Below are 21518 nucleotides of genomic sequence, written 5' to 3'. Positions count from 1 at the left end.
TAAATGTGCAACCAGAAGGATAAAAACTCTAGACCACCTTTACTCCACACACAGAGACACGTACAAAGCTCTCCCTCGCCCTCCATTTGGCAAATGTGACCATAATTCTATCCTCCTGATTCCTGCTTACAAGCAAATATTAAAGCAGGAAGCACCAGTGGTCAGATGAAGCAGATGCTAAGCTACAGGACTGTTTTGCTAGCACAGACTGGAATATGTTCTGGCTTCATCAATAAGTGCATCGATGACGTCGTCCCCACAGTGACTGTACGTACATACCCCAACCAGAAGCCATAGATTACAGGCAATATCTGCACAGAGCTAAAGGGTAGAGCTACCGCTTTCAAGGAGCGGCACTCTAACTCGGAAGCCTATAAGAAATCCCGCTATGCCCCCGACGAACCATCAAACAGGCAAAGTGTCAATACAGGGACTAAGATCGAATCGTACTACACCGGCTCCGATGCTTGTCGGATGTGGCAGGGCTTGCAAACTATTACAGACTACAAAGGGAAGCACAGCTGAGAGCTGCCCACTGACACGAGCCTACCAGACGAGCTAAATTACTTCTATGCTCGCTTCGAGGCATGTAACACTGAAACATGCATGAGAGCATCAGCTGTTCCGGACAACTGTGTGATCACGCTCTCCGCAGCCGATTAAGACCTTTTAACATGTCAACATTCACAATGCCGCAGGGCCAGACGGATTACCAGGACGTGTACTCAGAGCATGCGCGGACCAACTGGCAAGTGTCTTCACTGCCATTTTCAACCTCTCCCTATCTGAGTCTGTAATACCAACATGTTTCAAGCAGACCAACATAGTCCCTGTGCCCAAGGACACTAAAGTAACCTGCCAAAATGACTACCGTCACGTAGCACTCACGTCTGTAGCCATGAAGTGCTTTGAAAGGCTGGTCATGGCTCACATCAACACCATTATCCCAGAAACCCTTGACCCACTCCAATTTGCATACCGCCCCAACAGATCAAGCTAAGGACTAAACACATCCCTCTGCAACTGGATCCTGGAATTCCTGATGGGCCGCCCCCAGGTGGTAAGGGTAGGTAACAACACATCCGCCACGCTGATCCTCAACACAGGGGCCCCTCAGGGTTGCGTGCTCAGTCCTCTCCTGTACTCCCTGTTCACTCATGACTGCACGGCCAGGCATGACTCCAACACCATCATTAAGTTTGCCGATGACACAACAGTGGTAGGCCTGATCACCAACAATGATGAGACAGCATATAGGGAGGAGGTCAGAGACCTGGCCGTGTGGTGCCAGGACAACAACCTCTCCCTCAACGTGATCAAGACTAAGGAGATGATTGTGGACTATAGAAAAAGAAGGACTGAGCACGCCCTCATTCTCATCGACGGGGCTGCAGTAGCGCAGGGTGAGAGCTTCAAGTTCCTTGGTGTCCACATCAAATCATATTTATTTATATAGCCCTTCTTACATCAGCTGATATCTCAAAGTGCTGTACAGAAACCTAGCCTAAAACCCCAAACAGCCAGCAATGCAGGTGTAGAAACACGGTCGCTAGGGAAAACTCCCTAGAAAGGCCTAGAGAGGAAACCAGGCTATGAGGGGTGGCCAGTCCTCTTCTGGCTGTGCCGGGTGGAGATTATAACAGAACATGGCCAAGATGTTCAAATGTTCATAAATGACCAGCATGGTCAAATAATAATAATCACAGTCGTTGTCAAGGGTGCAACCTCAGGAGTGTCAGTTGTCAGTTGGCTTTTCATAGCCGATCATTGAGAGTATCTCTACCGCTCTTGCTGTTTCTAGAGAGTTGAAAACTGCAGGTCTGGGACAGGTAGCACGTCCGTTGAACAGGTCAGGGTTCCATAGCCGCAGGCAGAACAGTTGAAGCTAGAGCATCAGCACGGCTAGGTGGCCTTGGGACAGCAAGGAGTCATCATGCCAGGTAGTCCTGAGGCATGGTCCTAGGGCTCAGGTCCTCCGAGAGAGAAAGAAAGAGAGAATTAGAGAGAGCATACTTAAATTCACACAGGACACCGGATAAGACAGGAGAAATACTCCAGATATAACAGACTGACCCTAGCCTCCCCACACATAAACTACTGCAGCATAAATACTGGAGGCTGAGACAGGAGGGGTCAGGAGACACTGTGGCCCCATCCGATGATACCCCCGGACAGGGCCAAACAGGCAGGAAAAACCCCACCCACTTTGCCAAAACCCCACACCACTAGAGGGATATCTTCAACCACCAACTTACCATCCTGAGACAAGGCCGAGTATAGCCCACAAAGATCTCCGCCACAGCACAACCCAAGGGGGGGCGCCAACCCAGACAGGAAAACCACGTCAGTGACTCAACCCACTCAAGTGACGCACCCCTCATAGGGTCGGCATGGAAGAGCACCAGTAAGCCAGTGACTCAGCCCCTGTAATAGGGTTAGAGGCAGAGCAACCCAGTGGAGAGAGGGGAAAAGAACAGGCAGAGACAGCAAGGGCGGTTCGTTGCTGTCACGACTTCCTCCGAAGTCGGTCCCTCTCCTTGTTCGGGGCGTTGTTCTGCGGTCGACGTCACCGGTCTTCTAGCCATCGCCGATCCACCTTTCATTTTCCATTTGTCTTCTCTTGTCTTCCCACACACCTGGTTTCAATTCCATCAATTACATGTTGTGTATTTAACCCTCTTCCCCCCATGTCCTTGTCCGGTATTGTTTTTTGTAAGTGCTTGTGCACGTTATGTCTGGTGTGCGTCAGGTTATGTACCCATTTATTGATTGTTCTGTTTTCCAGTGGGTTTTTATTCTTAAACTGCGCCGTTGGAAACACAGTTTTTTGCTCTCCTGCGTCTGACTTCTCTGCCGTCAGTACGCACCCCTTACAGTTGCTCCAGTGCCTTTCCGTTCACCTTCACACTCCTGGGCCAGACTACACTCAATCACAGGACCTACGGAAGAGATGAGTCTTCAATAAACTAACATGGTCCAAGCACACCAAAGACTGTCGTGAGGAGAGCACGGCTAAACCTATTCCCCCTCAGGAGACATGGGTCCTCAGATCCTCAAAAGGTTCTACAGCTGCACCATCGAGAGCATCGTGACTGGTTGCGTCACTGCCTGGTATGGCAACTGCTTGGCCTCTGACCACAAGGCACTACAGAGGGTAGTGCATACGGCCCAGTACATCCCTGGGGCCAAGCTTCCTGCCATCCAAGACCTCTATACCAGGCAGTGGCAGAGGAAGACCCTAGAAATTGTCAGACTCCAGCAACCCTAGTCCTAGACTGTTCTCTCTGCTATTGCACGGCAGGCGGTACCGGAGCACCAAGTCTAGGTCCAAGAGGCTTCTAGACAGCTTCTACCCCCAAGCCATAAGACTACTGAACAGCTAATCAAATGGCTACCCAGACTACTTGCACCCCCCCCCCCTTTATGCTGCTCCTACTCTCTGTTATTATCTATGCATAAGTCACTTTAATAACTATTACCTCGACTAACCGGTGCCCCCGCACATTGACTCTGTACCGGTACCCGCTGTATATAGCCTCGCTATGGTTATTTTACTGCTGCTCTTTAAGTATTTGTTTCTTTTATGTCTTATTTTTGTATGTATTTTTCTTAAAACTGCAATGTTGGTTAAGGGCTTGTAAGTAAGCATTTCACTGGCTCTGTTGTATTCGGCGCATGTGACAAATAACATTTTATTTGACTTTGTGCACAGAGCCATTTGATTGGCACGAACCTTCTTTATGGTCCTTACTAGTCAATAAATAGTTTATCTGAACAGTTTGTGTTGTGGTACTGATCTTTGTCTCTGAATATTACAGTTCACCTTGCTGTTCCTCCCTGCACTGGCTCAGGTCTGTAAATATTTCAGTTGTTCAAGCTATTCTCAGATATAGTAGGGGCAGAGTGCCTCCCAAGAAAACAGTTAACAAGTCATTGTGTTTCTCCTTCATAGATGGACTACTCTGCCACCACCTTGTGGTTTTCCTCTCAATGTGTGACAGATCGCATCTATTTCAGTGGTATGGCTTAATCATGACCTCAAATAAATGAACTATATGGATTCATAACATGTTTTTTGTTGTTTTGGAAGACAAGTTTCAAACAGTTTTCTCTCTTGTTTAGATGACACGCTCAGTTTGATTTCCAATGAAGGAGAAGGTGACAACCTGGTAGGTGTGATTGAGGGGGTTTGTTTATAATTTATATTATACAAATGTCTATCCTTGTGTTTCAACCTGAGCTTCTCAATGGCAGCATTCTAGGTGTGTGTACAGTAAGTACCCCTTCACGAGGTGGTTCCTGTGCCAGGCCTCCGCTGCTGACATCGCGAAGAACCACAAACACCGTTACCTGTCCTTCCTCCATGACCGCCACCAACACACTGGCATACTGCTCTCACACACTGAGGTACCTTTTCTATATTGTCTTTATATACAGTACCAGTCAAAAGTTTGGACACACCTACTCGTTCCAGGGTTTTTCTATATTTTTACTCTGCTCTACATTGTAGAATAATAGTGAAGACATCAAAACTATGAAATACACATATGGAATCATGTAGTAACCAAAAATGTGTTAAACAAATCAAAATACACTACAGGTCAAAAGTTTGGGTTCACTTAGAAATGTCCTTGTTTTTGAAAGAAAAGCTAATTTTTTGTCCATTAAAATAACATCAAATTGATCAGCAATACAGTGTAGACATTGTTAATATTGTAAAGGACTATTGTAGCTGGAAACGGCATTTAATGGAGTATCTACATAGGCGTACAGAGGCCCATTATCAGCAACCATCACTCCTCTGTTCCAATGGCACGTTGTGTTAGCTAATCCCAGTTTATCATTTTAAAGGCTAATTGATCATTAGAAAACCCTTTTGTAGTTATGTTAGCACAGCTGAAAACTGTTGTCCTGATTAAAGAAGCAATAAAACTGGCCTTCTTTAGACTAGTTGAGTATCTGGAGCATCAGCATTTGTGTGTTCGATTACAGGCTCAAAATGGCCAGAAACAAAGAACTTTCTTCTGAAACTCGTCAGTCTATTCTTGTTCTGAGAAATGGAGGCTATTCCATGCGAGAAATTGCCAAGAAACTGAAGATCTGTTACAACGCTGTGTGCTACTCCCTTCACAGAACAGCGCAAACTGTCTCTAACCAGAATAGAAAGAGGAGTGGGAGGCCCCGGTGCACAACTGAGCAAGAGGACAAGTACATTAGAGTGTCTAGTTTGAGGAACAGATGCCTCGCAAGTCCTCAGCTTCATTAAATAGTACCCGCAAAACACCAGTCTCAATGTCAACAGTGAAGAGGCGACTCCGGGATGCTGGCCTTCTAGGCAGAGTTTCTCTGTCTAGTGTGTTTTTTTGGCCATCTTAATCTTTTATTTTTATTGGCCAGTCGGAGATATGGCTTTATCTTTGCAACTCTGCCTAGAAGGCCGAACTTGAATCATCGGCATACATTGATACCTTTGTATCTAACCCATTCATTTCTATTCCCTTAATTTTATAATTGGATCCGATTTTTATTGCTAACAATTCAATGGCCTTTAAGATACCATTAGCGGGATTAGAGGGAAACCTTGTTTTGAACCTCTTGACAATTCAAAATTCTCAGATATCTAAACATTACAGTGCCTTCAGAAAGTAGTCACACCCCGTGACCTTTTCCAAATTTTGTTGTGTTACAGCCTGAATTTAAAATTGATTAAATTGAGATTATTATTATTATTTGTCACTGGTTTACACAAAATACCCTATAATGTGTTATAGAATTTGAAGTTAGGATAGCCGAACATGTGAAAGTCGGTTTATTGTCTCTAGCTTGAACGGTTCAAGAGTTAATGTTGGTGAGTTATTTATGCTAATGTATGTACATTTATATCGTTATATTTGATTAAACTTTTTAAGAATTTGAAGACAGGATAGCCTGAACATGTGAAAGTTGGTTTGGTGTCTCTATCTTGAATGGTTCAGCACTTACTGTGGGTTGGTTATTTTATGCAAATGTAGTGCACATTTATATCATTTCTTTTATACACGTTTTTAAGAATTGGAAGTTAGGATAGCCTGAATGTTTTAAAGTTGATTTTTTTTTTTTAGCTTAATTGGCCAAAAAGTAGCACCGTTTTAAATAGCTACCACTGTATTACTGTGGTTCTAATTCAGTGGCGGTCGGGTCCATTTAAGATGAGGGACGACAATCTTTTTATTTTTATGAACATGGCCTTATTTCTATTACAGCATATTGGATGACTGTTATTCATATTCCATTCACCCAGATAGGTTTAGTCTACTACATGATACACACATTTTCTCTATACCCATCATGAGGTTGCTACAACCTGGCCTACGAATGAAAGTTTACAACAGAGGTTTACAAGTTTACAACAACAGGTCGAGAGAAAAAGTTGAGTAATGGCAGACAGTGACACATTCAATACCGCCTTGCACACTCTTGCCTGCATCTAGCTGATCTAGGGTGTAATTATTAGTCCGACAGTTGCAAAAAAGAGTTTATATTGGACAAATTCAGGTATGTTTATCCCCGTTTCATTCCGTTTGCTTCTGTTTAAGAAACGCTTTTCAACAGAATCGGCTGAATAAATATTGACGTTTCTCACATGAGGTTTCCCATGTGGATTTTCCCATGTGATCACATAACCTTTCACATATGCCACCATATCTGTATCAGTAACTGATTTAACCTGTATTCCTAGACTTTGGACTTTAAAGTAAATACACTCAAGATAAACAATTATATTTATCATAGTGATTCAGGAGTATCGTGAAAACAGAATAATATGCACCACCATCATTAGAAAAACTATACAGAAAACCCTCAAACGGCTGAAATAATTATATGAAATCAACGATGAGAGAATATTCTGAATAACTGATAACTAAAATAGCAGTGCAGATGGCACTCTTTTGCTAAGTGCAGAGATGTATGATAGTTAATCAATGTGTGACGCACTAGAAAGATCAGCGTACCTCAAATCCAGAGGTTGTGATTTCAAATCCCAGGTGGGTTCATATTTTAGCTGAACAGTGATAACATATGGAAATGCACATTTGAAAACGTGATCACATGCGAAGTGTTTCAAAAACACATGTTTTCACATGTGAGATATACGAACAAATGGACAATCTCTGATCTATTTAAGTTATTAAGAGGGACATGACAGGGATGCCCTCTGCACAGTTATTTATTTGCTTTAGCCACGGAACCCCTAGTATCAATAATTAGAACCAGTGGAGGCTGATGGGAGGAGCTATAGGAGGATGGGTTTATTGTAATGGCTGAAATTGAGTATATGGAACGAAGCCAAAGATGTGGTTTCCATATGTTTGATAACGTTCCATTAATTCCATTCCATCCATTACAATGAGCCCATCCTCCTTGCTCCTCCCACCAGCCTCCACTAATTAGAACTCATGACTCAATGTGGCGAATAGAGATTGGTGGAGAACAACCAATGATGTGTATAAACCCGGAATGACTGACAGGGGGCGATGTATTGAAGCCACCGCGCAGCCATCTTGGTACTCCTCCATTGTAAAAAAAAAAAATATATATTTTGGAAGCTATAGAAATGCATTTAAGAATGTCTTTATTTGTTTTTGACACGTTTATTCTATTTCAGAAACCTTAATGCATATTTTCAATTATATTATGTGAGCTAAAGATAAAAATGAAAAATATGAAAACATTTCTGCCCTTTGCTAAAAGTTGCCCAGAATCAAGTCAATAATTGTGCAATTATCTGACAACACCAAATAAAAAGTAAAAGTGCTCAGGGACACTTGACATTAAGGCCTAGATTCAATCAAATCTAAATCAAATTGTATTAGTCACATTTTTTGTAAACAACAGAGGTGGACTAGCAGTGAAGTGCTTACTTAAGGGCCCTTCCCAACAATGCAGAGAGAAAGAAAATGGAGAAATAATAGAAAAGGAAAACACGTAATAATAAAAGTAATAATAGATACGCAATGAGTAATGATGACTATATACAAGGGGTACCAGTACTGAGTCCATGTGCAGGGGTACAAAGTAATTTAGGTTGATATGTACATATAACTAGGAATAAAAATGACAGATAGTAAACAGTAGCAGCAGCGTATGTGATGAGTCAAAAAAAGTTTGCGCAAAAAGGGTCAATTCCGATAATCCGGGTAGCTATTTGGTTAACTATTTAACTAACTATTTAGCAGTCTTATGGCTTTTGAGTAGAAGCTGTTCAGGGTCCTGTTGGTTCTAGACTTGGTGCATCGGTACTGCTTGCCATGCAGTCTATGAGTTGGGTGGCTGGAGTCTTTGACATTTTAGGGCCTTCCTCTGACACCGCCTGGTATAGAGGTCCTGGATGGCAGGGAGCTTGGCCCCAGTGATGTACACACTACCCTCTGTAGCGCCTTGCGATCAGATGCCAAACAGTTGCCATACCAAGTGGTGATGCAACCAGTCAGGATGCTCTGAATGGTACAGCTGTAGAAGGTTTTGAGGACCTGCGGGCCCATGCTAAATCTTTTCAGCCTCCTGAGGGGGGAAGAGGTGTTGTCGTGCCCTCTTCACTACAAGCATGAACAGCATATGCAAACGATAGCCGACACCCGCATAGCTGGTGTTTTGACGGTGTCAGAGATGTTACTACATTAGAGCTGTCAAATTGGTGAGCGGCTGCTCGTGTGGTCATTGCCACAAAGCCACACCCGTCCTACTCGCGTTAGAAGTTCAGAATAAGAAAGTGTAGGCTATATAGAAACAATGACACTTAAATTGAAAATCATTATATTTTCATTCATATTTATGTCACATTCCAGTTTTCCAACTTGTAAACAACGCTGCGTGGGATTTCTCTTAATGCAGCTCTGTGCAGCCAATGGCAATTTCTGCTTCTGGTATAAAGCCAGGAGACGCTTGTGGATTTGCCAGCTGTTCCAGCTCCATCATCGCCCACCACAAAACACTGTGGTTGTCCACTAGCGCGGATCTGATAGAATTTAGCCCTAAGTGCGTAAATGCTCTTGGGATTTGAACTTGCAACCTTTTGGTCTGGAGCGCATTAATGTCTCAGCAATACCACCAGATGGTTAATTGTTACCAAGAACATATATCCACACACTCTCAAAAATAAGAGTATGGTTATATCCCTTCCCTGGTGTACAAAAAGGTCAAAGGTACACATAAGAGACCTTCAGAGGAACATATAGGAACTCACATGTTACTGAGCGGTGCCTTTTAGGGTACATGCGTGGATAATCTAGTATAATGTTACGTTTTCTACCCAATATATTAAATACAAAGCTGTGTTCATAACCATTTGGAAGGTGGGAATTTACAAGTTGTGAAGTCGTAAATACCAGTTGAATGCATTCACGTGTTTTTGAAATGTTTGGGAAATGCCAATTGGCTAATGGGCAACAAGCAACATCAACCACAAACTAAAAGTACAAGTAACATGCTAGTAAACAAATGATAGTGTTAAAAACCATATTAATTTATGTATTTTTATAATGTTTTGTTGTTACATTTAACTGCCAAGGTAATTTCCTTAGTAGGTGAATGGTCAGAACTGAGAAAACTAGGAAACAAACACTTGGGAAACAGGAAAACACGCTGGTAAGACCAGACAAGACAATGGGGAAGATGGGCGAAACCTAGAGGGGGGTGGAGACAAGCACAAAGACAGGTAAAACCGATCAGGGTCTGATACAATGTCTCAATTGTCTCAAGGCTTAAAAATCCTTCTTTATCATGTCTCTTCCTCTTCATCTACACTGATTGAAGTTGATTTAACAATTGACATAAATAAGAGATCATAGCTCTCACCTGGATTCACCTGGTCACTCTATGTCATGGAAAGGTGTTCTTAATGTTTTATACACTCAGTGTATAGCACACTCCATACAAAGTGAGTGCAATCCATTAAGTGTGGATTCCATTTGCTTTGTATGAGATTGATTTGATTGATTCAATTTGAGTCAAGTAAAAATCCACCATCCCCAGATAGTATGATCATGAAATGATATTGTGTGTCTCTCTCTTCCAGCAGAAGGGTGCGATGGTGTCAGTGTTTGGTGTAAAGGCAGAGGATCTTTTTCAACGTCACACCAAGTTCCCCCCGGTGATTCTAGATTTCCAGCCCAGAGGGATCTTCCTGTTGGACAACCATGTTATCCTGTACGGCTCAGAGGTGACAGCACACACACACATACATCGCACACATGCATACGCACGCACGCACACACACAGAGTTCAAATAAGTTGACAGAACAAAAAATCCCGGAGGTAGGAAAACTCAGGGTCCTATCTAAGTATGATGAATTTGATACCATAATGTATTTCCCTTACCCAACCTTTGTCTGTGTATTATTTTGTGTTTAGGTGTGGACGTCGTCAGACAGAGGCTCTACCTTCACGTGGGTGTTCTCTCTAGACAATCAGATCGTGATAGACGCGCTGAGCTGTACTGTCATTGGCGTGGTAGTGTTCTTTACTGACCATGGAAACCTCTACATCATGAAGTCAGGTGGGACAACTACAATAGTGATGTTCCAAGTTATCTTTTTTTGCAGTCGTGCTTCCCAAATGATCCAATCTCACAACGCCTGGAGAAGTTTGTAACTACTCAGGAAGGAACCATGTTTGTTTGTGAACCCTTCTGAGAACAGGGTGACTGCAAAATAGACAACCTGGAACACCACCATCAACTCCTAAAGATTATGCTGCAGGATGTAGGCTTGAACCTAGGGCTGTTGTGGAGACGTCGGCAGTCATGAGTCATGCCTGCAGTTAAATTCCACGTGACCGTTGAGTCACGGTAATCTCCTCTTATGCACTCAGGACATGCGTTGGTAGTACCCAACTCGCTAACGATCATCAGGTTACTAATGGTCTGGTACTCAGGTCTCTGTTGTCCCTCTAACCACTCTGACATCAATGCAAATACAATGGAAAATCACAAACACTTATCATCAAAACAGTGTAATGCTTTTAAAACTCATCTCACTGTGATTGATCACTTTGAAGAATGAAGTTGAACAACAGGTGGAAACTGAGTGGAAAACATGGTCGTTGTGGATGTTGTTTCAAAGCCAAACACAACTAAATGGACAGCGCTTTCTAAGGTGATGATTACATTTACATTTTAGTCATTTAGCAGACACTCTTATCCAGAGCGACTTACAGTAGTGAATGCATACATTTCATACATTTTTTTCTTCCGTACTGGTCCCCCGTGGGAATCGAACCCACAACCCTGGCGTTGCAAACACCATGCTCTACCAACTGAGCCACACGTGATTCAAAACACCCATACGCATAGAGCTTATGAATACGTATAGGCCTATGAGCCCTATCCCGGGAAAAAACCCTGATTTAAAATAACGATTGTGACGTTATACAATAGATAGCCTACCGCATATTACGCATGGCAGAAAATTATTTTGTTTTTAAAAACTGATTTAAGATGTCTTTGGTACATAATTGGTCTTGCCTATACTCCAAAATTTAACTAATTGTAGTAATCGTGTCACGACTTCCGCCGATGTCGGTCCCTCTCCTTGTTTTCTAGCCATCGACGATCCACTTTTCATTTTCCATTTGTTTTGTCTTTGTTTTCTACACACCTGGTTTCTATTCCCCAATTACATGTTCATTATTTAACCCTCTGATTCCCCCATGTTTGTGTGCGTGTTTGTATATAATGTTCAGGTCATTACTTGTTGGCTGGTTTTGTTTGCCGGGTTCTTATTACGCCCGTTATTTACGAGTGACCGGTATTTCACGTACCTTTAGTATTTGTTTTATACTGGTGCTGTTCGTGGAATAAATTACCTTGTACACTCATCTCTGCTCTCCTGCGCTTGATTCCATGCACCAGTTACCCACAGCCTGACAGAAACACACACCCGAAATGGAGTCAGCAGGAGCAGTTACCCCGGTACTAGGGGTTGAGGAGCGTGTCCAGCAGCATGAGGCGATGCAACAACATCTCGGCACCGCTATGGATCGCGTCCTACAGACTATGGAGCACTGGGAGAGAAGAGGAGTTCCTCCAGCACCTCCACCAGCACCACCAAGGACACCACTGATCACCCCTCCTTCACCCGGTTCCAGTGGGATTCAGCTCTCCCTTCCGAGGGAGTACGATGGAAAGGCAGCGGGATGTCAGAGTTTCCTACTCCAACTGGAGTTCTACCTGGCGACCGTGCACCCGGCTCCTTCGGGCCGCGAGAGCGTCTCCTGTCTCTCAGGGAAAGCCCTGGATTGGGCCAACGCCATATGGGAGGAAGGAGGAGCGGTGCTGGACAAATTCGAGGATTTCACCGGCCGCTTCAGGGCAGTCTTCGACCACCCGCCTGAGGGTAGAGCGGCGAGTGAACGTCTCGTGCACCTGAGGTAGGGGACGAGGTGCGCACAGGAGTTCGCATTGGACTTCCGGCCCCTGGCCGCCGGCGCAGGGTGGAACGACAGGGCCCTGATCGATCACTACCGTTGTAGTTTGCGTGAGGACGTCCGTCGGGAGTTGGCCTGTAGGGACACAACTCTGACCTTCGACCAGTTGGTGGACATGTCCATAAGGTTGGATAACCTGCTGGCTACCCGCGGACATCCAGATCGGGGTCTTTCGATTCCATCCCCCAGCACCACCGTTCTGACGCCCATGGAGCTGGGAGATGCTGCTATTAGGGCGACCGGAGGAGGGGCCAATCCATGCACCATCTGTGGCCGCAGAGGGCACACTGCCGGTCGGGGGTGGGGAGTTTCTTCTAGGAGTCGAGGCAGCAGGCAGGGCACTCTTGTGTCACCCCAGGTGAGTCGGTACCAGGCTCACCCAGAGCCCCCTGTTCCTCACATGTTTTTGTTTATTCATTTTCCTGAGTTTTCCCCGCATTCCCAGCATAAGGCGCTCATAGATTCAGGCGCAGCTGGGAATTTTATTGACAGATTATTTGCCCATAGTTTAGGGATCCCCATTGTTCCTGTGGATATGCCTTTCCCTGTGCACGCCTTAGATAATCGACCATTAGGGTCAGGGCTAATTAGGGAGGCCACCGCTCCACTGGGCATGGTTACGCAGGAGGGTCACAAGGAGAGAATCAGTCTCTTCCTTATTGATTCTAATGTGTTTCCCGTGGTGCTGGGCCTACCCTGGTTGGCCTGTCATTACCCCACTATTTCGTGGCAACAGAGGGCTCTCACAGGGTGGTCACGAAAGTGCTCGGGTAGGTGTTTAGGGGTTTCCGTCGGTGCTAGTATGGTGGAAAGTCCAGACCAGGTCTCCACCGTGCGCATCCCCTCTGAATATGCCGATTTGGCTCTCGCCTTCTGTAAAAAGAAGGCAACTCAATTACCACCCCATCGACGGGGGGATTGTGCGATAAATCTCCTGGTAGACGCAGCACTTCCCAGGAGTCACGTGTATCCCCTGTCACAAGAGGAGACGGCGGCTATGGAAACATATGTCTCCGAATCTCTGGGGCAGGGATACATTCGGCCCTCCACTTCACCTGCCTCCTCGAGTTTCTTTTATGTGAATAAGAAGGATGCAGGTCTGCACCCGTGTATTGACTATCGAGGCATCAACCATATCACTATGAGGTACAGTTACCCGCTACCTCTCATCGCCAGTGCGATCGAGTCAATGCACGGGGTGCGCTTCTTCACAAAATTGGATCTCAGGAGCGCTTACAACCTGGTGCGTATCCGGGAGGGGGACGAGTGGAAGACGGCATTTAGTACCACCTCAGGGCACTATGAGTACCTCGTCATGCTGTATAGGTTGATGAATGCTCCATCAGTCTTTCAGGCCTTTGTAGACAAGATTTTCCACGACCTGCACAGGCAGGGTGTAGTGGTGTATATCGACAACATTCTGATATACTCTGCTACACGCGCCGAGCATGTGTCCCTGGAGCACAGGGTGCTTGGTCGACTGTTGGCGCATGACCTGTACATCAAGGCTGAGAAATGCATGTTCTTTCAATAGTCCGTCTCCTTCCTAGGGTACCGCATTTCCACTTCAGGGGTGGAGATGGAGAGTGACCGCATTTCAGCCGTGCGTAATTGGCCGACTCCCACCACGGTAAAGGAAGTGCAGAGGTTTTTAGGGTTTGCCAACTACTACCGGAGGTTTATCCAGGGTTTTGGTCAGGTAGCGGCTCCCATTACCTCACTGCTGAAGGGGGGACCAGTGCGTTTGCAGTGGTCGGCTGAGGCGGACAGGGCTTTTGGTCAGCTGAGGGCTCTGTTTACCACGGCTCCGGTGCTGGCTCATCCGGATCCCTCTTTGGCATTCATTGTAGAGGTGGACGCGTCCGATGCTGGGATAGGAGCCGTGCTCTCTCAGCGCTCGGGTACGCCACCAAAGCTCTGCCCCTGTGCCTTCTTCTCGAAGAAGCTCAGCCCGGCGGAGCGAATCTATGATGTGTGGGACCGGGAGCTGTTGGCTGTCATCAAGGCTTTGTAGGCGTGGAGACATTGGCTTGAGGGGGCTAAACAGCCTTTTCTCATCTGGACTGACCACCGCAATCTGGAGTACATCCGGGCGGCGAGGAGACTGAACCCTCACCAGGCAAGGTGGGCCATGTTCTTTACCCGTTTTGTCTTCACCCTGTCCTACAGACCAGGTTCCCAGAACGCTAAGGCAGACGCACTGTCCCGGATGTATGACACAGAGGAGCGTGGTAGTGTGGGAGCTGGACGCGGACATCAAGCGGGCGTTACGTACAGAGCCCAGCGTTACGTACAGAGCCCACTCCCCCCCAATGTCCAGCTGGGCGTCTGTACGTTCCGTCTGCTGTCCGCGACCGTTTGATCTATTGGGCCCATACGTCACCCTCCTCTGGTCATCCGGGCATCGGTGGGACAGTGCACTGTCTTGGTGGGAAGTACTGGTGGTCCACTTTAACTAAGGATGTGAGGGTTTATGTCTCCTCCTGCTCGGTGTGCGCCCAGTGCAAGGCCCCTAGGCGCTTGCCTAGAGGGAAGTTACAACCCTTACCCGTTCCACAACGGCTGTGGTCGCACCTGTCAGTGGATTTCCTAACGGATCTTCCTCCATCACAGGGTAACACCACGATCCTGGTCGTTGTGGATTGGTTTTCTAAGTCCTATCGTCTCCTCCCTTTACCCGGTGTCCCTACGACCCTACAGACTGCGGAGGCTCTGTTTACACACGTCTTCCGGCACTACGGGGTGCCTGAGGACATAGTATCTGATCGAGGTCCCCAGTTCACATCAAGGGTCTGGAGGGCGTTCATGGAACGTCTGGGGGTCTCGGTCAGCCTTACCTCGGGTTTTCACTCCGAGAGTAATGGGCAGGTGGAGAGAGTGAACCAGGATGTGGGTAGGTTTCTGCGGTCCTATTGCCAGGACAGGCCGGGGGAGCGGGCGGCATTCGTGCCCTGGGCAGAGATGGCCCAGAACTCGCTCCGCCACTCCTCCACTAACCTCTCTCCCTTCCAGTGCGTACTGGGGTACCAGCCGGTCCTGGCGCCTTGGCATCAGAGCCAGATCGAGGCTCCTGCGGTGGATGACTGGTTTAGATTCGCTGAGAAGACCTGGGACGCCACTCATGTGCACCTCCAGAGGCGCCAGAAAACCTGTGCAGATCGCCACCGCAGTGAGGCCCCGGTGTTCGCACCAGGGGACCGGGTCTGGCTCTCGACCCGAAACCTGCCCCTCCGCCTGCCCTGCCGGAAGCTGGGTCCGCGGTTTGTGGGGCCATTCAAAGTCCTGAGGAGACTGAACGAGATGTGTTACAGGTTACAGCTTCCCCCCAATTATTGAATTAACCCCTCGTTCCATGTGTCTCTCCTCAGGCCGGTGGTGGCTGGTCCACTCCAGGAGTCTGAGGTGCGGGAGGTTCCTCCGCCCCCTCTGGACATCGAGGGGGCCCCGGCGTATGCAGTTCGATCCATACTGGATTCGAGGCGTTGGGCGAGGGGCCTTCAGTACCTCGTGGAGTGGGAGGGGTACTGTCCGGAGGAGAGATGCTGGGTGCCGGTGGAGGACGTATTGGACCCCTCGATGCTGCGGGAGTTCCACCGTCTCCATCCGGATCGCCCTGCGCCTTGTCCTCCGGGTCGTCCCCGAGGTCGTTGTCAGCGCGCTGCTGGAGCCGCGCGTCAAGGGGGGGGTACTGTCACGACTCCCGCCGAAGTCGGTCCCTCTCCTTGTTCGGGCGGCGGTCGACGTCACCGGCTTTCTAGCCATCGCCGATCCACTTTTCATTTTCCATTTGTTTTGTCTTTGTTTTCTACACACCTGGTTTCTATTCCCCAATTACATGTTCATTATTTAACCCTCTGTTTCCCCCATGTTTGTGTGCGTGTTTGTATATAATGTTCAGGTCATTACTTGTTGGCTGGTATTGTTTGCCGGGTTCGTTATTATGCCCGTTATTTACGAGTGACCGGTATTTCACGCACCTTTAGTATTTGTTTTATACTGGTGCTGTTCCTGGAATAAATTACCTTGTACACTCATCTCTGCTCTTCTGCGCCTGATTCCATGCACCAGTTACCCACAGCCTGACAAATTGCCTTTGAGTATGGATTTATTATGCATACTGGATGGACTGGTTACCTTATGCTACGCTGCAAATGTTCTATTCATGAGTCTGGGAGAGAATATATAGGCCTAGGAGATACTGTTGGTTCATTGATTGTGCAGGGCGGCTAAGCCTGCGGTTATATACTGAACAAAAGTACAAACACCGTATGCAACAATTTCAATGATTTTACTGAGTTACAGTTCATTTAAGGACATCAGTCATTTGAAATAAATTAATTAGGCCTTTATTGATAGATTTCACATGGCTGGGCAGGGGCGCAGACATGGGTGGGCCTGGGGGGCATATGCCCACCCACTTGGGAGCCAGGCACACCCACTGGGTAATGTGGAAGTCCTGGGCTGGCGTGGTTACACGTGGTCTGCGGTTGTGAGGCTGGTTGGACGTACTGCCAAATTCTCTAAAATGACGTTGGAGGTGGTTTATGGTAGAGAAATGAACATTCAATTATTGTGGACATTCCTGCAGTCAGCAAGCCAATTGCATGCTCCCTCACAACTTGAGACATCTGTGGCATTGTGTGACAAAACTGCACATTTTAGAGTGGCCTTTTATTGTCCCCAGCACAAGGTACACCTGTGTAATGATCATGCTGTTTAATCAGCTTTTTGATATACCATACCTGTCAAGTGGATGGATTATCTTGGCAAAGGAGAAATGCTCACTAACAGGGATGTAAAGAAATTAGCTTTTTGTGCATATGGAACATTTTGGGGATCTTTTATATCAGCTCATGAAACATGGGACCAACACTTTACATGTTGCGTTTATATTTCTGTTCAGTATACAGTGCATTCTGAAAGTATTCAGACCCCTTGACCTTTTCCACATTTTGTTACGTTACAGCCGTATTATAAAATTTGATTAAATAGTTTTTTTCCCTCACCAATCTACACACAATACCCCATATTGACAAAGCAAAAGCAGTTTTTTAGAAATGTTAGCAAATGTATAAAAATGTTGTTTTTTTTAAATGATATCATATTTACATAAGTATTCAGACCCAGTACTTTGTTGAAGCACCTTTGACAGCGATTACAGCCTCGAGTCTTCTTGGGTATGACGCTACAAGCTTGGCACACCTATATTTGGGGAGTTTCTCCCATTCTTCTCTCCAGATCCTCACAAGCTCTGTCAGGTTGGATGGGGAGTGTTGCTGCACAGTTATTTTCAGGTCTCTCCAGAGATGTTCGATCGGGTTCAAGAATCTTGGCTCTGGCTGGGCCACTCAAGGACATTCAGAGACTTGTCCCAAAGCCACTCCTGTGTTGTCTTGGCTGTTTGTTTAAGGTCGTCATCCATACTTCTTCAATTTAAGAATGATGGAGGCCACTGTGTTCTTGGGGACTGTCAATGCTGCAGAAATGTTTTGGTACCCTACTCCAGATCTGTGCCTCGACACAATCTTGTCTCGGAGCTCTACGGACAAATCCTTTGACCTCATGGCTTGGTTTTTGCTCTGACATGCACTGTCAACTGTGGGACCTTATATAGACAGGTGTGTGACTTTCCAAATCATGTCCAATCAAATGAATTTACCACAGGTGGACTCCAATCAAGTTGTAGAAATGTCTCAATAATAATCAATGGAAACATGATGCACCTGAGCTCAATTTCGAGTCTCATAGCAAAGGGTCTGAATACTTACAGTACCAGTCAAAAGTTTGGACACACCTCCTCATTCAAGGGTTTTCTTTATTTTTACTATTTTCTACATTGTACAATAATAGTGAAGACATCAAAACTTTGAAATAACACATATGGAATCGTGTAGTAACCAAATAAGTGTTAAACAAATCAAAATATATTTGGGATTCTTCAAAGTGGCCACACTTTGCCTTGATGACAGCTTTGCACACTCTTGGCATTCTTTCAACCAGCTTCACCTGGGATGCTTTTCCAACAGTATTGAAGGAGTTCCCACATATGCTGAGCACTTGTTGGCTGCTTTTCCTTCACTCTGCGGTCCAACATATCCCAAACCATCTCAGTTGTGTTGAGGTTAAGTGATTTTGGAGACCAGGTCATCTGATGCAGCACTCCATCACTCCTTGGCCAAAGAGCCCTTACACAGCCTGGAGGTGTGTTGGGTCATTGTCCTGTTGAAAAACAAATGATTGTCCCACTAAGTGCAAACCAGATGGGATGGCGTATCGCTGCAGAATGCTGTGGTAGCCGGGCTGGTTAAGTGTGCCTTGAATTCTAAATCAAGGGGTTTGAATACTTTTCGAATGCACTGTATATGAATTTGTATTTGATTTTGAAATGCCTAGTAATATAGGGCATTACCTTTAGCTACAGAATATCTCACCACTATACGTTTCCATATTTTCCTCTCTCCTTCATTCCTTTCTCCAACGCACGCAGAGAGAGAAATAACCAAACCAGCTGAAAAGTTGCCTCCATTCACTATTTTTTCCCATGCCTCTGTTTCTGCCCATTTGATAATGGCCCATTCTAAATTAAAACTAAATGTACATAATAGTAAAGACAAGATTACATTTAGAATAGTGAAAATATGATCACTTGATGAGAGAACAGTGTGTGCAGCCTGAGGCAAGGAACAGACTGCAAGCGTTGCCAAATAACTCTAAATCTATTGTATAGGACCTGTTTCAAATGATCACTTTTACTCTCAACATAGCCATGTGTACTCGCTCTGGAATGGGAAGAATATCCTTTCCATTTTATTCAGCTAAGTTCAATTATTTTCTAGTTACTATAAAATCATATAATATAAAATAATGCCACGGGACTTATTAGCGTATCTAGTCTGCTAAATGAACAAGCCTACAGCCTAAGGCATGGAGCACAGCCAGATAACATACAGTAGGCCAATTCATATTCTGTTCTTCTAAAATACATATTCTTCATATAATGTTTCTTTAGACCTGCCTAAAATAAATAATGGATTTATTGTTATGGTGTATATTAAATCGATTTATTCAGCTATTTTAAATGCAGACGTCCCATCAGCGGCTTGTATGCATGGAAGCCTGGAGATGTTAATTATGAGACCGGCAGTCTTTTGCATGACAATAACCAGCTGACAAAATGTCATGACTGCCACAGCCCTACTTGAACCTGCCAGAATTCCCATCACATCCCATCTCCCCCATCCCCACCCATTTTTATCCTCCTGAAGGTCTTGCCAGGTTTGCGTGGTTGAACGAGACCCTGGATGTAGCCAGTACTCTACTGTGTGATCACATGGGCATCCTGATTGCTGTTCAGCTGGACAAAGACAAACCCAGTGGCTTTAGCTACAGGAACATCGAGATAGACCACCTCATAGAGGTCAGTGTTGCAAGCATTTTGCTACGGTATGCCCTACTCAACACAACCCCAGATGCTTTAGGTAACATAATGATGCTGTGACTCAGATGTTTCACTTTAAAATGTATGCCAAACAAAAAACAATAGCTGCAAAGTTAAACAGACCATACATCTCAATGCACAAAGACAACTTTTAAGAATTTTTACAAAAACACATTTACTTGAAGAACAGTGGAGATGCAAAGTTTGATGGCACAAATGATGGCACAAAAATGATGGCACAAAAAAGTAATTTTGTTAAAAGTGGTCCTTGTGCATAGAGTTTGTTTAACTTAACATGTATTTTAAAGTGAAAAGTCTGAGTCTCAGCAACTGTGGAATTGCCCTTTAGCTACAGGACCATGGAGATTGACCACCTCATAGAAGTCAGTATTGCAAACGGTTTGCTGCGGTGTGCCATACTGAACACAACCAAAGTTGCTTTAGCTACAGACTAATGTTAGTTAACCCAGAAGTAAAATCTTGCGTAATTTGGTCAACTGCGTGATTAACTTCTGGGTCTATATGTGTTTGAAATTGAGAGTTCCGAGGGTTTGCGAAGTCTCCACCCTTGCAAAAAGAACCTCTCAGCCAAAGCCACCACCCCCGCTCCTTTCGATCCGCATGGGCACATGTGCAAAGCACTTGAAGTGAAGCAGTTTAAGCACCGCCTTCACCCAATCCTGATACGTCCATATAACCAGTGACAAAAGCCAAAGACCGGAACCACCGCAGCTCATTATCTCATGTATCCCATTCAGTCCCGGCAGATTCTTCTGTCTACACGCAGAATCTGCCCATGGGAGATTATCCTCAGACAGACCATAGAAGGCATAAGAATCGGGTTACTGCAGTTTTTGACAACTGTTGGTGTAGAAATGGCTTTATAGCACATCATCTATTGTCTGTACTGGCCAATACGATATTCTCCTGTCTGTCAGGCCTGTTGCAGACATACACTGATATCTTGGTTTTTAACCTACTGTGTGTTTGTGTCCCAATAGAAACATGAGATGGGTTTTGACAAAGCCCTGGCCCTCCAGTACATCACAGACCACACAGTCCTGCTCCACGAGAACGCTGTCATCAATGACCATGCTAACGGAAACAATCGCCAGGGCAGGAACAACCCTCTCACCGTGGCACCCGCCAGCCACTTCCCACCTAACCACGTGGGCAAGGTCATCTACTTCAGGTGGGGGGGGGACTCTAGCCCTAGTCTCTCCCTACTCCCCATTTCCTTTTCACCTGTTCAATACTATCCTCAACCATACATTTACCTCTCACATGTTCCAAATCTCTTAAACATGTCATCTTGTGGCTCTTTTCAACTATTTTAGACACTTGTTCCTTGTCTACATGTAATATTGACCTCCGTATCTAATATTGACTTCCTTATCTAATATTGACTTTAATATTGACTTCCTTATCTAATAATGTCTTTAATATTGACTTCCTTATCTAATATTTACTTTCTTATCTAATGTTGACTTCCTTATCTAATATTGACTTCCTGATCTAGTATTGACTTCCTGATCTAGTATTGACTTCCTGATCTAATATTGACTTTCCTATCTACTATTGAGTGTCTTTATATCTTTGTATTGTCTTATGTGTCTTA

General features: G+C 45.4%; 1 protein-coding gene across 5 annotated transcripts in view; it reads left to right on the top strand.

Annotated features, from left to right (window-relative positions):
- LOC106602505 (cation channel sperm-associated auxiliary subunit beta) overlaps nucleotides 1-21518 on the top strand; it is a 43582-nt gene that overhangs the window by 13989 nt on the left and 8075 nt on the right. For 4 of the 5 annotated variants that reach the window (XM_014195194.3, XM_014195183.3, XM_014195197.3 and 1 more), the window contains 8 exons: nucleotides 3819-3851; nucleotides 3953-4019; nucleotides 4123-4169; nucleotides 4255-4407; nucleotides 10055-10198; nucleotides 10390-10534; nucleotides 19728-19879; nucleotides 20902-21092. In XM_014195194.3, coding sequence (XP_014050669.3) covers nucleotides 3819-3851; nucleotides 3953-4019; nucleotides 4123-4169; nucleotides 4255-4407; nucleotides 10055-10198; nucleotides 10390-10534; nucleotides 19728-19879; nucleotides 20902-21092 — 932 coding nt within the window. The remainder of the gene's footprint in view (nucleotides 1-3818; nucleotides 3852-3952; nucleotides 4020-4122; nucleotides 4170-4254; nucleotides 4408-10054; nucleotides 10199-10389; nucleotides 10535-19727; nucleotides 19880-20901; nucleotides 21093-21518) is intronic. The other variant, XM_014195189.3, reaches the window with a different exon arrangement.

The sequence above is a fragment of the Salmo salar genome, chromosome 01 (genome assembly GCF_965601325.2).
Source record: "Salmo salar chromosome 01, fSalSal1, whole genome shotgun sequence".
NCBI lineage: Eukaryota > Metazoa > Chordata > Actinopteri > Salmoniformes > Salmonidae > Salmo > Salmo salar.
Note: the sequence above shows the minus strand (reverse complement) of the source record. Positions and strands in the feature narration are given on the sequence as shown.